This window comes from Urocitellus parryii, chromosome 9 (assembly GCF_045843805.1).
Source record: "Urocitellus parryii isolate mUroPar1 chromosome 9, mUroPar1.hap1, whole genome shotgun sequence".
Taxonomy (NCBI): domain Eukaryota; kingdom Metazoa; phylum Chordata; class Mammalia; order Rodentia; family Sciuridae; genus Urocitellus; species Urocitellus parryii.
The window spans coordinates 72,813,350-72,832,154 of NC_135539.1; the positions used below are offsets into that span (position 1 = coordinate 72,813,350).

General features: G+C 38.9%; 1 protein-coding gene across 2 annotated transcripts in view; it reads left to right on the forward strand.

Annotated features, from left to right (window-relative positions):
- The window catches only part of Itih5 (inter-alpha-trypsin inhibitor heavy chain 5), an 87,765-nt gene that overhangs the window by 871 nt on the left and 68,089 nt on the right, over positions 1-18,805 (forward strand). For both annotated transcript variants that reach the window (XM_026391792.2, XM_026391793.2), the window contains exon 2: positions 8,314-8,358. In XM_026391792.2, coding sequence (XP_026247577.2) covers positions 8,314-8,358 — 45 coding nt within the window. The remainder of the gene's footprint in view (positions 1-8,313; positions 8,359-18,805) is intronic.

Here is an 18,805-nt window from a genome sequence, read left to right on the forward strand (position 1 = left end):
GGACAAGCTGCTTGCGCACACAACATTTTAGTGACAAACTGTTCAGTTTAAAACATGTTTGTAGGTTGGGAGGAAGATATAAGCAGGGTACCTCTTTTCCCTTTTTTCCTGTCCCTCCTTTTGAAGAGCAGATCTGGAAGACCAATCTGCCCAGTCAGTGGTTAATTTCATGCAGACTCTGTCTTATGAATGTGTTTATCAATCAAGTCGGGGTGGCGGTCATTCTTTCTGGGGGTCATCAGATGGAATAATCCATACAAATCCCAAGAGGCTTTTGTGTTGGTGTAGAACAAGTGCAGACTTTGGATCCAGAGACAGGCTGGTCCCATCTCTTCCATTTACAGTGCAGTACCTTTTGGGCATACAGCCAAGGACTTAGATACCATGTGGTAGGGACCTGGTATATACAGTGGACACTCAGTACATGGAAGGTGTTTTAGTAAGCAATAAAGGGCATGATCGGTGGCTGTCTGGGTTTGAGTCCTGATTCTGTCACTTACTGTCTCTGTTACCTTGGGCAGATTAATTAATTAATTAATTGAATGAGGTGTTATTAGTCTGTTTCTAATTAAAGGTAAATGACAAATAAGAATTGCATTGCCTCAATTTCCTCTTACATAAAATATAGGAAAATATTAGTTGTGTATTTAAAACAGGGTTGGCACTGCATGTTAGCAATTGCTCTTGTGTAGCAGGAGAGCAGAAACAAGGAATTTAGAGTAAAGATCTTGTAACTTTTTTTGTGGGGTGGAGGAAAGGCAGTGTGGGAAGGACAGAAGTGAAGATTGTGCTCTGAACTAGGAGGACCGATTACAGCTCAAACGTCCCCAAGTCCAGGCAGGCTTAACACTCTCTAAACTTTCCTTCTTAGAAAAACATGGATTCGGCCCATTTAATGGTTTCATGTGATTTTTAATATGTGGTAATAATTTGTGTTGAAAATGACTAAATAAAAAATGCAAATAAAAATAAAACCTTTCAAAGTATGAAGTTCTATGAAAATTTGCAATTGTACCTTTGAGTAAAGCTCAAAAATAGAATAAGTGCTGTTTTTAAAAAATTTAGTTATTTCTTTTTTTCTTTTTTTTTTGTGAAGAAGAATTTAAGAGACAGGTTCTAGCACAGACTTCCTGGGTTCACATCCTGGCTGGGCACTTGCTAGGGGATTATTTAACATTTCTGAGCCTTTATGTCTCAATTAGGATGACAAAACTACTTAATTACATGAATTTTGAAGAGTGAAAGAATTAATGTATTTAGACCTTAGAACAGAACCTGGAAATGTTGTCAGTACTCGATTCTCAAATATTATGCTTTTCAAAATTACATGTAAACTTAATTTAAAAATTGTATCCAGGTATGTGAATTTTATGCAAATCTTAATGTAACTGTATAGGCCCATTAACTTGCAATGCAATTCTTATTTGTCATTTACCTTTAATTAGAAATAGACTAATAAAACCTCATTCATATTCCTGTCTCCACCCCCACACTACTACTTTAAAAGACTCTTTCAGAAAATTATCTTAAAGAGGAAGTCTCTTGTATAAAATCAGTCTGCTGATTTATGTTTTGTAAGTTTTAAATTTAAGTAAAGATAGGCTCTATTCCTATGATTAGAAAAGCAGTTTTATCTTCACAAAATAATAATAGACACCAGTTATTGAATGTCTTCAGTCTCTCAGAGAGTTTGTTAAGAACTTTGTGTTAAAGAACTCAGAAGCCAAGTGTGGCAGCACACGTCTGTAATCCCAGGAGCTTGGGAGGCTGAGGCGGGAGGATTGCAAGTTCAAAGCCAGTTTCAGCAATTTAGCAAGCCCCTAAGCAATTTAATGAAACTCTGTCTCAAAATTAAAGAATTTTTAAAAAGGCTGGGGATGAGGCTTCATGTTTAAGTGCCCCTGAGTTGTATCCCCAGTACTGTCCTCCCCATCAAAAGCAATAAAGTTATAATTAATAATCTTTCAAATATAGTCATACTGCATGGGTTCAAATCTGGGCCCCACTATTTCTTGACTGTGTATACTTGGGCGAGTAACAAACTGTCTGTATCTCAGTTTCATCATCTGCAAAAAAGAGTTGATAATAGTTCTTGCCTCATTGGCAGGGGTGGATTGAGGTTTGAGGATGAAAGTAAAGTAAAGGATAATTTGCAGAGCCCTTTTTTTAAGGGAAAGAATATCAAATTATGACTACAAAATTAGGTTCTAAAGGGACCTCTTATTTAGAGTGATAAATTGCAACAGATGACAACTGAAAAACATCACAAATATCACCCAGTTTTAGGGGTCTCTTACAAGGGAGGGAGCTCCAAACTTATAGTCTAAACGTAATAATATGGTAATAAATTGTGGTTTCCTGGCATGAAGGAGAACCCTCAGTTTGATAATAAATTTGATGATAAATTGTATGCTCTTATGGTTATTGTGAGGATAGAGTTAATTTAGGCAAAGCATTTGCCTATAGTAGACCCTAAGGTAACAGTAGCAGTTTTTAAGCATTTATGTCCAGCCTTGTTAAATCTTCACAAGTTCCATGACAAGGTCTCAGTGACCTGATTTACAAAGGACAACCAGGGAAGGCCACCAGAAGAAGCGATGCACCCAAGCTAACCAGGCAGAGCCCACACCAGAACCCAGCTGTGCAGAGGTCAAGGCTGGGGCTAGCCTTGACTCCTCCAAGCAGCAGCCCCCTTTCATGTGGACAGTTTAGTTTTTTTAAGTGTAATATTCATTTGTACTCCTGGCACATCAATAGTGTTCAATAAATGTGGATCAAATTCTAGCATCTATTGTAATACATTTCCAATTCCCCTAATTTGGAAATTTCTTATAAATTTCCATTTAGAGTCAGTCACATCTTTGTATTTGGGGGGAAAAACAGAGAAGACAAATACATATGTATGTGTGGTATGTGTGTGTCTGTAAATATATCAAACTTTCTAAAGCTAATCCTAGATTGTGCAAACTGCAGGCCCCTCAATAATGCCTCCCTTGTGTGCATGAATGTGATTGCTGAAATGGAATTGTAGAATTGAATGGGGAAGGAGGATGCTGTGGGAGAAATTCCAGAGATGTGCTCATTCCCAAGCCAGCCATATCTCATTTCTTGGGGGTGGAAAGGAGGGGTGGGAGTCCTGAGCACTGTATGATGAGTTGTATGTGACTCTGTGTTTCTAATTAGCACTTTCTCAAAGCCTTGGATGCTCAGGTTTGAGGAATCTTGCTCAATGTACTGTTGGAGTTGCAGTTGGGAATGTGAGTAATGTTTCTGTGTCCCTGGAGCTGCAAGGTTGAATCAGGAAGATGGGGCTGCGGGATGAAGACCTGAGCTTATGTTTGTGTGTGGGAATGGTAGGGTCAGGGACAAGTGTGTGTCCTGAACCACTCATTATTTTCCTATAAGTAAGGTCCATTTCTTTTATTTTTTCACAAAGAAACAAAACAGATTGACTTGCCTTAAGGCCAGCTGATTTTTTTTCTTAAATTTTCCAGGAAATTGTTTGCAATTTTAGCCCAAATTTGAAGTTTCTTCTTTCATTTCTGAAGTTATAGATACCCCGAATTGCAAGTGGTTAGTAACTGAACAACTTGCAGCAGCTTTACCCCAAAGGAAGAACAGTTTTGTGCAGGTGACATAGAGTATTTCCAAAGGGAAATACTCCCACACTGGCTCTTCTCCAACTGGTGACAAACAACATCTTAAATGAACTTCCATGTCTGACCTTGGTTTGGGTTCAAGTTCTACAGCAGACCTCTAAGGTAACTTGTCTCGTTAGTTACCTGTATTAAACCTGCTTCCTTTTCATCCCATTCCACACAGACAAAGCTAGGTCTAGTCGTACCTCTATCATATATCCCTCCATAGTCACTCAAGAACAAAATGAACTTGACCTTTTCCCATTCCTTTTTTTGTTTTTGTTTTTCCTTTGTGAGACTGGGGATTGAACCCAGAGCCTCACAAATGCAAGGAAAGTGCTCTACCATTGAGCTCCATCCCCAGCCCTTTTCCATTCTATATATAAAATAGTAAGTCCTTGATGGTAGAAATCATGGCTTATATTTTTTTAATAAATATTGTGATTTGGACATTTGATGCTGGGAAGTAAACTCTACTTGCTAGAACCAAAGAATCCTACTTGATCCATCTCTTTAGGTTGCAAGCAAGTTGGTGGGAGCTCTGAGATTACTATTTTTGGTAATTCTTTCCATGAAGCTGAAAATAAGTAACTTCTTTGTTCCCAGTTCCTACCCCCAGATTCTTATATAAGACAATGGAAAATTACTCAAACAATAAAAAGGATCAGGAATTCCTAACTCAAAACAATGATGATGACATTGGTGCCATTTGTACTTCCAGTCCTAGCTGGCACTGGGAATCTGTCTGTACTGGGATGTTTTGGTTCTGGGTCAACCTGAGTTTAAACTTGGACTGAAGTGTAGCCATCATGATCCCCTGAGACATCAGATAGTCATCTCAAAAATGGAAAACCCATTTCTCTTGTTCTCCTTAAAGCTTGCTTATTTCCTTTTAAAATCTATTTCAAAAAGGAGGAAACTTCAAAGAAAATACTTTAGATCAATCAGAGAACTTAATATCTAGAGGGGTTAGGCTTTCCTTCTGACCATAGTTATTTTTAAGTGTTCCCCAGTCTATTCTGCAATGTTAGGGAGGGGAAGGCCTCAGATGAACCTGCAAAACTGGCAAATAACTTGCCCATGATCCTTCCAGTGGTTTCTGATACATCTTACCTCCTTTTAGAAATCAGAGATCACCATCCACCTAGGAATTGTTTGGTTCCCATTTGGATTCAGGGTGGCTGTCTACCTAAATCCTGTAGTTTCCTTTCTGTTCTTGAATTTTGAGTACGAAGCTATATAGTAGCTTCTAGTTTTAACTTATAACACACACACACACACACACTTGGGATAAGGAAGAGGATGGGGTTAAACAATTTCTGTAATACAATCAGTTTTCAAAAGGAAATATCTTTATTGTTTTTTCTATATGGAAGGGATACCTGATAGTTTATCAAAACTGAAGAAAATACAGAAAAGTGTTAAGAGAAAGAATTCAACCATCCCAAAGTAACCATCATTAGCATTTTGGTACGGGTTCCACACATAAAAACACTTATACTTGTAAAAATGGATCATGTTAAATGTAGTGTTTTGTTGCCTGATATTTATACTTTAAATTGTGTCATGAATTTATCTGTCAGGATAAGCTAGGTTATACTAGATAACAAGCCCCTCATTTATTTCTTGCTTATGCAACTTGTCTGTTCCTGGTTGGCAGTGGAGCGTGTATGTACATTGTTGTCCCTTGTGAACATGGACCTGATGAAGCTACCGATCTGTGGAACCAGCCTAGATGCCCTTCAATAGATGAATGGATAAAAAAAATGTGGCATTTATACACTATGGAGTATTACTCTGCATTAAAAAATGACAAAATTATAGAATTTGGAGGGAAATGGATGGCATTAGAGCAGATTATGCTAAGTGAAGCTAGTCAATCTTTAAAAAACAAATACCAAATGACTCCTTTGATATAAGGGGTGTAAACAAGGACAGGGTAGGGACGAAGAGCTTTAGAAGAATATTTACAGTAAACAGGGATGAGAGGTGGGAGGGAAAGGGAGTGAGAAGGGAAATTGCATGGAAATGGAAGGCGATCCTCAGGGTTATACAAAATGTCATATAAGAGGTAAGGAGGGGTAAGTCAAGAGAATACAAATGGAAGTCATGATTTACAGTAGAAGGGGTAGAGAGAGAAAAGGGGAGGGGAGGGGGGATAGTAGACAATAGGACAGACAGCAGAATACATCAGACACTAGAAAGGCAATATGTCAATCAATGGAAGGGTAACTGATGTGATACAGCAATTTGTATACGGGGTAAAAGCGGGAGTTCATAATCCACTTGAATCAAACCATGTAATATGATGTATTAAGAACTATGTAATGTTATGAACGACCAATAAAAAAAAAATAAAAACTGCTAATTACTATACTGGAGGATCAAGTGTCTATAATTTAATTCTTGGTCCAGAAGTGACAAACATTACTTGCCTTCACAACTTATTGGCCACAGCTAATCATGTGGATCCACTTACCTTCCAAGGTAGTAATCATTCAGGAGGAAAGCTAGAAAAATATTTGATGAACAGCATTAAAGTTTAGTAACAAGAGGATTTGTTGATATCAGTAAATATAGATCCACATCATTATTCTCAACAGCTCTGTTGTAATTAATGTATCATGATATATGTAATTGAACCACTTTTTAAGGATATTTTGGACAATTTACAATTATGAACAATTGCTTTAAAAGTTGCAAAGAATTTTCTTATGTATCTATTTTTTCTACTGATTTCTCCTCCTATGATATTTTTTAAAATTTATTTATTTTTTATTTTAATTTGTAGATATGACAGCAGAATGCATTACAATTCATATTACACATATTGAGCACAATTTTTCATATCTCTGGTTGTACACAAAGTATATTCACACGTTCGTGTCTTCATACATGTACTTAGGGTAATGATGTCCATCTCATTCCACCATCTTTTTTACCCCTATGCCCCCTCCCTTCCCCTCCCACCCCTCTGCCCTATCTAGAGTTTGTCTAACCCTCCCATGCTCCCCCTCCCAACCCCACTATGATTCAGCCTTCTTATTTCAGAGAAAACATTCAGCCTTTGGTTTTTTGAGATTGGCTAACTTCACTTAACATTATATTCTCCAATTCCATTCATTTACCTGCAGATGTCATGATTATATTCTCTTTTAATGCTAAGTAATATTACATTGTGTATATTATACTTTTCTTTAAGTAGAATTTTCAAATTAAAAGACATGCATTCAGGTGAGAATATAAAATGTTATAGTCATTTTGGAAAAACGTTTTGGCAGATTCTTAAAAGTTAAATTTGCCAGTAATTTCAGTAATAGGAAAATAAAAGAATGTCTCCAATATAAAGGATTGACTGTGAATCTTCATTCAAGTTCAGAATCATTCAAAATAGCTACAAAGTAGAACAGCCCAAATGTCCATTAGCTGGCGAGCAAATGAAACGTGGTATATCCATACAATGGAATATCATTCAGATATAAAAAAGTACTGGTTGCTGCAGTATGGACAAACCTTGGAAAAAATCATGCTAAGTGAAAAATGTCACACATAAAAGTCTACATATTGTAAGTTTCCATTTATATGAAATGACTGAAATGGGCAAAACCATAGGGACAAAGTAATTTAGTGGTTGCAAAGGGGTGGGAGACAAGAAGAGAGTCAGAGGTGATGGCTAAAGGAAATAGGGTTTCTTTCTAGAATAGTAAAATGTTCAAGTTGATTATGGCCATATCTGCACAACTCTGTATATGGTAAAAAAATGTTTTTACTTGTGCACAGAAAGGGATAAATTTCATTTTATGTAAATTACACTTCATACCATTGTTTAAAGACTATGAAGACAATCCCTGCCATATTTTTCAAGATTTTGATCTACATTGTCAAATTGCCCACCAGAAAGAAAACTTTATTACTCTTAGCAATAACCATTCACACTGCTACTATTGAGACAGAAATTTGTCATAAGTAACATTTGGCATCTAGCTACAACTTTCAAATCAGTCTAGAGGGGTCCATTGATTATGACTGTGGTTTTTAAAGAGGGTGATTTTATCACTTTTCTATGTTCCTCTGCTGTACATGGGAAAACATGACAAATCAACCAGGAAAAACACAATAAGAAAATTCATGGTAAGGAAAAAAAAATCAGGGTAAGTTCAGTTTTGCTTTCAGAGTTTCTAGGAGGTTTTTTGTTGGGTTTTTGTGTGTGTGTGTGTGTCTGTGTGTGTCTGTGTGTGTATGTGTGGTGCTGGAGATTGAATCCCGGGTCTTGTGCATTCAAGGGAAGCACTCTACCAACTGAGTCACATCTCCAGCCCTCTAGGAGTTTTGAGTTGCATAATGAGCCCATCAGAATAAGGCTGAGTACCTTCACTGATCATAATAGGTACAACAGCAGGGAGCTCAATGTCAAGCCCAAAGTAAAATGAAACAGAGTACAGATATTCTAACATCTGTCCTCTTACAGGAAAGACCATTCAGGTGACCAGGCAGGTTAAGAGCTGCCCAGATCTGTTGGCTTCAGTTCTGGCCTAGAAACAAACTCTGATATAAAGTTAAAACTACCTTTTGAGATAGACAGTCCTTTTGGTGAATTTGAGTGAATCTGAAATTTAACCCTCATATTTAAGGACACCTCATGATCTTGTTTTTCCATTTCTCCTCTTCCACGTAGGTTGGACTCAGGGTCCCAAGGCAACTCAGGCTGCTGCAGAGGCTGGTATGTATACCCTGGTGCATCTCAAAAGTCACTTCCCTTAGTCCGCTGGTTCTTTTGAATCAGGCACACACTTTGCATGCAGGACCTCCATAGCTTCTGGGGTTGCTCACAGAAGAATTCTAACAGGAGTCTCATAGCTGATTCCTTTATAAGTTTTCTAATTTAAGTGGATTTTCCTTGCTTGAAAGAGACTTGATTATTTCAGTAGGACTCTAAGAACAAAGCCTGAAGTTTCAAAGGCTTTCTTTTAAAAAGAACCTAAGCATAACATTCATTTTTTTATGGCATTCTTGCCCAGGAAAGAAATACTTTGTTGTGAAGTCAACAGGTAAGGCATCCAAAGAGTTCACTTTCACAGATGAAGGCAGCTGGTTGAAAGCTGGGCAAGTTCTCACTGCCTGATGGAGGCTAGTAGGTCAGAACTTGAATAAAGTTCAGAAACTCCAAGAGCTTGTTTGAAGCAATCTCAGTTCTTCCTTATGAATGTGTATGTGGTGAAATATCAAAGCGAGGAGACATGTCTTAGGCTCCAGGGAGGCTTTCCTTTCTTTGGCTGGTGTTTGAATTGATTAAGATTGTCTCATCATTAACAGTATCACATCCATTACCATCCTTGTTTGGACTGAGATTTTGTCTGTCTTTCTCTTTCTCGATACTTGGGGATTGAACCCAGGGGCGCTCTACCACTGAGCTACCTCCTCAGCCCTTTTAACTTTATTTGGAGATGAGTTCTCACCAAGTTGCTGAGGCTGGCCTTGAACTTGCAATCGTCTTGCCCCAGCCTCCTGAGTTGCTGGAGATTCAGGCACGTGCCACCACACCTGGCATTTTCTTTTTTGCTTGTCTTCCTCTTCCCCCTTCCTTCCCATGGTCCTTCCAATTCTGCCTCCTCATATTCCCAATTTTGTTAGCTTAGTATTTATTTTTTTTCCAGGTTTTTATCCATGTGCACATACCATCGATTAACATGTGTACTTAAGTATGTCAAAGATTGTGAAGTATCTGAGATTTTTCCCTGTTACCATTTCATTAATGCTAGCAGGAAATAGGAGACTCCTGGGTCAGGAGTATAACATTTGCTCTATTCCTCGACACCAGTCCCTGGATATGGTGACCCTTACACATGCAGTTGGTTACATGAGAGCAAACTTCAGTTTAGGGAACATATTTAATAATACACCAACTGCCCTCTGAACTTTCCTGACTTTTTGCCCTTGCAGGAAAATATTCTCTTTTTTATTATTCTGGACATTAAGCCAACTTGTCCTCTGCTATCTTCCAAGGCTATTCACTAGACAAATATCCTTGAAAAGATAGTGCAGAACAAAGCATCCAGTGTCAGCTAGTGGTAAAAGTGCAGAAATTCCAGTGACTCATGGGGAATACTATCCTAACAGTACCTACCTACTGTTATTCATTCATTCATTCAACAAATATTTTTTTGAGCGTCTGCTACCTGCCCAGCACTGTTGTAGGCATAAAATATCTTGCCTTCCACAGAGCTTGAGTTCTAAAAGTGGGTGGAAATAGATTTTTTTAAAAATTGAAATAAAAAAATAAATAAAAGTAACAGCATATTAGTAACTGGGAAGATGACAAGTCCCATTGACAAGATGAGCAGTGGAAGATGGGACCTTATATACACCTACCCATGAGATTTCTGCTCATTGCTTTAAAACAGTGGGGACCTTCAATGACCACTGATGTTGGCCGATAGCTTACTGTGTGCCAGTCATTCCTCTTCGGTTCTTCGTGTCTTGTCTCAATTACTCTTATCATGGTTTTTGGGGGGCAGCGCTTTACAGATGAGAAAACTGAGAATCAGAGAGATTGAGTAACTTTTTCAAGATTACATGGCTGAGAAGAGGTGGCAGGACCAGGATTGAGTCCCAATGATCTGGAAGCTTCTAAGTCCATGCTCTTAACTAATACACCAACTACTCTCTGAATTATATGTATTTTCTATTCCTTATTATTTTCACTCCATAATACATTACCTGGCATAGCTCTACCCATTTTTAAATGGTGAACACCATTTAAAACCCAATGTCATTGATACATTACAATTTATTAGTCCGTCTACTATTGATGAACTCTTAATTTATTTCTAGTTTCTTCTAAATAGTGCTACAAAACAACAACAACAACAACAAAACCCCTTTTTATATACTGTAATTCACAGTGCTTTAATTCTGTGGCTTACATTTTCAGTAGGAAGATTGCTGATTCAAAGTGGATGTACGTTGATTTTGACAGATGTTTTCAGATTACTTTTGAGTACTATTGCTCTTAATACTATCTGTATTTATTCTATTCTGTCACCAGTGATGAATATGAACATTCCTCTTATAACCAATACGACTGCTCTTTTGGATTTGCCAGTCTCTTAGATATAAAGTGATATCTCGTTGTTCCTTTGGTTTCTCTGAATAATGTACAAGTTTGGAAATTTAAAAATAGGTTTGATAGCCATTCAGAGTAGTTCTCTGAATTGCATTTTTCAGGTCCTTTGCCCACCTTTCTATTGTGTTTTTATCCCCTTAATTGTCAATGTAGCTGAGATTTTTGCATGTCACAGATACCTTCTGTCTTCTAAACCTTTCCCCCGTAAAACTACCATTTGCCTATTAATTTTGCTTAGGGTATATTTGTCATATAAAAGTTTTAAGTTCCAAAATAATAAATAAATTTATTTTTTTCCTTTAGCCTCTAGTCTTTGTTCTTGGTAACAAAGACTTTCTTGATCCATTGGCTTAGACTTTTCAGAAAATCTCTTAGATGTTCTTGGAGACTTCTTCGAGTTTTCAGTCTTATTTTCACACATGTTATCAATTTTGTATCATGAACTATACCCATCCAACTGGAACCAGAACGATCTTTCCAGCAGCAGACCTGGCATATCATGCTGGTGCGTGCATGTCCTCGATGACTCCACATCACGTGTGGGATAAACTCCAAGGACCAGGAGATCTGGCTCCTGCCCATGTCTGGAGTCTTAGTTCCCTCTCTGAGTCTCCTTACATTCTGTGCTCTAGCCATCTCACATTAATTATAGTTCCCTGAATGCTCCACACTTTAATTAATGAATAGAATGTGAACGGCAACAGCTGGTCTTCTCCCACCATGGCCAGGCTGCAAGGATTTGCTGGATTTCTATTCTGAATTAATTAGGTATCCTTTTTATGAAGCTCCCTGGCAACACACACACACACACACACACACACACACACACACACACATTTTGAAAAGCAGGGGTTATCTTTGTGTCTGAGTTTCCATGGTGCTTTAGGATACTGGCCTAGTTTTCCTAAAATGATTCTCTGCTGACATTGAACCCTCAGACAGCAGAGGCCCTGTCTCCATGGATTTTTGTAGCAGGTATTCTAAAATTTGTCACCAGGAACTGTTATTCAGGTATGATAAGATATGAAGACGCAGAGGAGATTTTCACAGAGGAAGAAGGCGGTACTCATGGGTCTCTAGAAACAGGGGCTGCGCACCAATGCTGGGTCACATGTGCAAGTACCATGGTATGTCAGGAGGCAGAAGGGGCAGGGGACAGCACGGCTCAGAGTGCTTATTAGAGTTTCCATCAGAAGAAATGGGCATGGCCTGGTGGGTCTGCTGAGTGAGCTTAAGCCTGGAGAGTTTGCATGATTCTGGGCTGTAACAGTTGTCCCGTACCTGCTCAGGGTGATGCAGGATAGGGAGCGCATTGACTTGCTGTGAGAGTTTGATAGAGGAGGTGGTTGGGTGTGGGCCCAGGACTGTTGGTTTCTGTGTGGAAGGTGTGCGGGTAGGGAAGTCATCCGCCCTCTCTAGGAATGAGAGGGACAGTCCCTCCAGGATCAAAGCCCCAGCTGCCAGAACATCAAGAACACAGAAACTGATTGTTGGCTACAACACTGCAAGGAGCGCGATTCTGGGCCTCATTGCCTCAGGGAAGCTACTTAGGCCTGTGTCTGTCTCCCTGTGCCCAACTCTGGCCTTCAGGATGTGTCCTTTTCAGCAGATTATAGGATGGGGTTTTTCCCCCTACAAAGATGATAATTACGTGTTACGTTTCTTCTATCTAAATAAAAGGAAATACTGCAGAGTATGATGCATTACTGCATGTAGGCGGCTCAGAGCTGATGGCCCTTGTGTCTGCAGAAGGGTGAAATGATTTCCCAAGGTGGTCAGTACATACAGCGTGCATTCTGGAAAGGGTCCTTGTCATTCTGCTTCACTTAAGAACAGCGCGTGCTTCGTCCTTTTCCTCAAGAGGAGAGGCGTGAAGGTTTAGTTAAGGCCTTTGGGCCCTGAGTTAGCCAGCGGCCACAGCAAACCCTCCTCTTCTAGAAGACGCGAGGGAGTGGAGTGAGAGGATTTCTGAGGGGGCAGAGAACCCCTCAGATTATTTCTCCTAATGGACACTAAAGAATGTTAGACCAGAAGAAAACAGGTTAATCTAGGAAAAGGCACCGGGTCCTGGGTGTTGGCAGCTCCCACCCCACACATTCCCATTGCATTTCCAGATGACAGCTTGGGTAATTCAGGACATCCTCTGGGTGGCTTGATTTTAAGAGACTCACATGAGTCATCTGAAAACCTTTGGTCCCTTAGGCAGCTAATTAAGACACTCCCTGCCTCAAACTACTTTTCCATCTGTTTTGCTTTTGTAGGAAAAAATAATGAAGAGATTATACTGTGTCACAGGAAGATTTTTTTTGTGGCCCCTCCCCCCAATTTTCCAGTTGACATCTCCAAACAAAATTATTAATTATAAATATGGAAAACATGTTAGATTTTAAAATACTGTGTACTGGGAAAATTTGAGGTAACTGTTTTATATCCTTCCTCTTATGACAAATTTTTCATGAATCTCTGCCATTCGACATTCTGTGTTTGTTTTTTAATGTCATTTCCTCTGTCACCTACCTGCCCAACACACTTTCCATAGTGTATTCATGGCTGCTTCCAACTTCCCTGTCTAGTGTTGTTAGAATTTTCTTTCTTTCTTTTTTTAGTGGTGCTGGGAACTGAACTCAGGGCCTTGTGCATGCAAGGAAAGCACTCTACCAACTGAACTATATCCCCATCCCAGAATTTTCTTTTTGTTTTGTTTTCTCACATACAAATTCTGCATCTGTTTGAAAACCTTTTCTTACTTTTTATAATTTTTTTTGTTCATTTGTAGTGCTGGGATCAAACCCAGGGCCTTGTGCTTGGTAGGCAGCACTCCACCATGGAGCTATACCCTGTACACTACAGCTTTCTTTCTTCAGACTCTTGAATATTTTACAGTTAAGTTTCTGTCTATCTGAAGATACATATATACATCTCCTTCCCTATATCTTATTATGTTGCTTTCCTCCCATCTCATGCCTTTAGAAAAGGAACCATGTGTGGTATTTCTTCCCAAACCTTTATACAATTCCATCTGTAACAGTACTTAATACATACTAGTTTATTACATTTCATTTTTTAGTGGATATATATTTTTCTTTTTAATTGTTCAGAAAATTCAAATCAGTTCCATAAATGTTTTTTTTTTTTTTCCAAGTTGTCCTCTCTTGCTGAGAGCTGTGGATTGAAAAAGAAAGAAGTAGTAGTTCCTGTTCTTCATGCATTTACAATGTAGCAGGGGTGGGGTAGGGACTGGTAGCTGCAGCTGGTAAAGACATGCACGTAATTGATTCCTGCAGACTCTAGAGCTAGCATGCAGAACCAAGAGGGCAAGGCTGTGGTGTGTAAGTAACAGCAGGGACTCCTGGGAAAATGGTAACTGGGCAAAGGCAGCAAGACGAAAATAGTTTCTTAAGCTCTTTTCAACTTGTCTCTTGGGCCCATAAACTATGCCTCATATTCTTGATGGAATATTGTGGAACATTCTACTACATCCATAATCTTAATTTAAGGCCCAAGAAGGTACTGTAATAAACAATGTTTGTCCGATGTCTTCTAGTTTTCTCATTTTAAATTCAATAAAATTATTTCTTATCACATAAATAGGAACCCATCAAAATGACATCAAAAATAGTCACAGCGTATCAAGGGAAGCAGATTTTCAGTTATTTTTAAAATAGCACTGGGCAAGAACTCCACTGAAGGAGCTAAATTTTATTTAGAATGCTATGTAGCTAGAGTTATAAACTTCTGTTGAACTAAGGTGTAAACTTAGCATGTCCTCTGAACCCTGAGTACCCGACTTTTATGTAAGAGTTCAGTGACCAGTTGATAAGAATTTTTGGAGAATGTCAGAATATGACAGCAGTTCAGCATAGATTCAGCTTAACATCCTCTCTCCAGTGTTTATAATTTAGTGGATGGTAATTGAGGTTCATAAGTAACTTTTGAATCAGCAACAAAGACCACGTTCTATTGAGTGTATTTTGGAGTTCTGTATTTCATTGGTTATCTAACAACTATGGTTGTCAAAGCCTTTGGCAACCAGGTGGCATGTGGAATCCTTTCACGAGAGAGGCAGGATTGGAAATCAGGGACTTTTGACTGTCATCCTGGATATGCTACCTCCTACCTGGGTGACCTGGTAAAGCCACATGGTAAATGACTTTATCCTGTATTGGTAAAGTGAAGGGATTGAGGTGACAGAGTATTTTTCTGTATATTTTGACTTTATAATTTATACTCTACATTCTTCCAAAAATATTCCAAGGGTGTTGTTGATCTTTACAAAACATAGCAAACGAAACACCTACTGGTCATAAATAGCTTAGAGTTTGGAGCAACTAACAAAATGACTTCATGCCACTCACTGGCAAGTCACACTAAAGTAGGAGTGTACATTCAGATGTCTACAGAGACTGGGAAAGTGTTCCTGTTTTCTTTTGCTGCATAAAAATCTGCAAAACTTAGTGGTTCAAAGCAACAGCCATTGCTTTATTTGATTTGTGGGGTAGAAATTTGGTCAGAGCTCATGGGAGTGATTCTTTTGGCCAGTAACATGGATGGAGGTTGCTCAGTGGTATTCAGCTGGCAGATGGGCTGATCTGGAGGGTTCAGGAAGCCTTCACTCAATGCTAGGCTTGGTGGGAGGGGAGTCTGAAGCTGGGCTCACTGCCACCATTCACTGCAGTGCCTGAATGTGGCCTTGCAGCATGGAAGCATTGGCGTGGCTGGACAACTTACAGGGCCATTCAGGACCTTGAGAGAGTGTTCCAAGAGACCTGGATGGACAAGGCTTCTCGTGACCTGGTCTTGTAGTTCCAGAACACCACTTCTAGAATGTTCTATGGATCATGTAAATCACGAAGGCCCAGATTCAAAAGGAAATGAATCAAACTTCATCTCTCCATGGGAGGAGAAAGGATTTGTGATCATTTTTATTGTTTATTTTTATTAATATTTTGGGGGGCTGCTGGGGATCAAACCCAGAGCCATATGTGTATCAGGCAAGGGCTGTACCACTGAGCTATACCCCCAGCTCATGATCATTACAAAGGACTGGTGGATGATGGGAGGGATTAATTAAATATAGTACATTAATAAAATGTAATGCAACTATTTAGAAAATAACGAATCAGACCTTTTTGTTCAGCAGCAGATGATATTTTTAAAAAAAATGGTAGCCCTTTGACATGCCACTTCTCCTGTTAAGATAGGATCTGTTCTCTTTGCCATTGAAATTGTGCTTTTGTGACTGTCATGGCCAACATTTTAACAGAAGTAATCCTATGTGATTTTGAGGCTGGGGCATACAATAGTGTCCACCTTTCTGTTGGGAATACAACCATGTGATTAGTGAAGCCTCTAGCTTCTACATAAACATTCTGAGGGAGCCCCTCAAATGAGTGAGCCTACACATAACACATTCAGAAGGATCACATAGAGGGGCCCTGGGATAAGATAAAATCCATGCCAGCCATCTCATTTTCGTAACCCCAGCCACCATTTGACTGTGAAAGGGTCAGGTCCCAACCTAGTCCTCTGGAATCTGTGACCCACAGAAACTATGTGAGAAAATACTGATTGCTATTGTTTTAAGTCACCATTTTAGAGTGATTTGTTATGCATAATGAAATAACTGGAACATTGGGGAAGAAAGATGAAAAAACTACTATATCATCAGGTGAAATTAAAACAAATGAGTACAGTATCTGTATGGAAAGATACTCCCCAAACTGTTAAATACTGCCTCTGGGGAATGGAAATGTGGATCCCAGGTGGGAGGGAGATACATACTTTTCATTTGGCATTCAGTGTAATTTGAAGTTTTTACCATGTGTCTATGTGACTTGGTATTTTTTAAGAACTAGTTTAAATTTTAAATAAAGTCAAGAAGGATAAAGTTAAAATTTTCTTAGTTCACAGGATTTTTTTTTTAAAGCTTCTGATTCCCATTAACTTAGCATCTACAGAAATCAGAACTATGTGCAGTATATTTTTAGACTCTTCACAAATTCATACGGGTGCAACCGGGGACTTTTTTTTTTTTTTTTTTTTTTTTTGTACACCAGCTCAGATTTAGAGATAAAAGAATATATTTAATCATGAATAATTTAGAAAGAAAATCTGCTTCCAGAAATAACACAAATCAAAGTCAACACTTCATCTCAATTCATGGTTTTAATTCACCTTAGGTCCCTTTTTTTGAAAGATCATGAGATATAAATTTTAATTTAAAAAACCCAACAGGTTGTTAAGCTATGAAGATCATTATCATTGTCATCCCCAGTCTAATACCCGTCGTTTTTACTGAAATGTATTAAATGTTTTTAATGACATCATTTAAAAGAAACATTTGGTTAATCTTAATGGACTCTCTTTTTAATTCAAATCACATCTGTGTAGAGAGACAGACTTTGTCCTAAAGAAACTGGAGTTTCGTAAAAGAATGTTGCACCATCCAATTATTTCTGAATTCGGGAGTTATTTCCTAAATCCCAAAGTTTATTCCACACTTTTGGCTTTTCTTTAGTTCTGTGGATCCCAGAAGTGGATGTGATTCTAGTGACATATTCAAGCCTTCCCAATTTACAGATGAAAAACTATGCAAAGGTGATTACCTTGTTAAATTACTGTAAAACAGTGATTCTCAAACTTGAGTATACCTCAAGATCTCTTGGGCAGCTTGTTAAAACACGGGTTGTGAAACCATCCTCTGGGCTTCTGATTCTGTGGCTTGGGATGGAATCTGAGACTCTACCTTTCAATCACATTTCTGGGTTGATGCTGCTGCTGGTCTGGTGGCTACACTTTGAGAACCAGTGTTTTGAAATCACTCTTTGCCAGACCAAACTGGGGAGTTTCTTTTCCTGTTTTAGCTAAAATTATTTCTTTTTTTTTTTTTATTGGTTGTTCAAAACATTACATAGTTCTTGAGGGGGTAGAGAGAGAAGAGGGGAGGGGAGGGGAGGGGAGGGGAGGGGGGATAGTAGAGGATAGGAAAGGCTAAAATTATTTCAATAGGCTATTTATTTATTTACTTTTTAACCTCATCCTCACTTAGCTGTTCTCTATGTGTTATCCGCCCTAACTTTCTAAGACACACATGTCGCCCCAGAATTTTCCCTAAGCTGTTTCAATTTTGTCTTTCCTTCTCCAAGACTGGAAGCTGTGCCATAAACCAATACAGACACCAATGTTCCTGACATGCTCACGTGGAGCACCCCTACTGCTCTGTTCTTGCTCCTGATCTTGGCTCTGATGCTTGCAGTTGGCCCCCCTGGGGGTATTTGAATATATTCTCAGATCACTTTATGTGCATACCCACTTCTCTAGTGCATCTCAGAAGACATCTCTTAAGCTCTTTGTGGTTTGCTGTGATTTTACTCAAAGATTCCGAGTCACTTGTTTCAAATAGAGTTACCTTCTGTGGTGATCCTTTAGAACAGGTTTATGATCGCCCTTCCTACCACAGGGATAATATGCCTTGGCATCAACAGATTGTAACCTTGTATGTATTTTTTTAAATATATATATATATATATATATATATATATATATATATATATAGAGAGAGAGAGAGAGAGAGAGAGAGAGAGAGAGAGAATTTTTTTTAATATTTATTTTTTAGTTCTCGGCGGACACAACATCTTTGTTGGTATGTGGTGCTGAGGATCGAACCCGGGCCGCACGCATGCCAGGCGAGTGCGCTACCGCTTGAGCCACATCCCCAGCCCCCCTTGTATGTATTTTGAAAGTGAGGCTAGGCTGTAAATAAAGCAGGTGAGGATTGAATTGCTCAGATGTTGCCCAACAGCAGAGTCCAGTTCCATCAGAGTAAGCTGACTCCATTCAACATTTATGGAGGCCTGCTGTGTGTCACAGACCAGGCTGAGATTTGATCACACAAGGGTGAGTAGGCCCGTCGACACAGAGCTGCCAGGCAGCCTCACATGATGATAGCAGGGGTGCACTTTGGAGCAAGTGGGATTCAGTTCAAGTGTCATCTCTATTACTTGTTGGTCTGGACGAATATGTTCCCTCATTAAGCTTAAGTTTT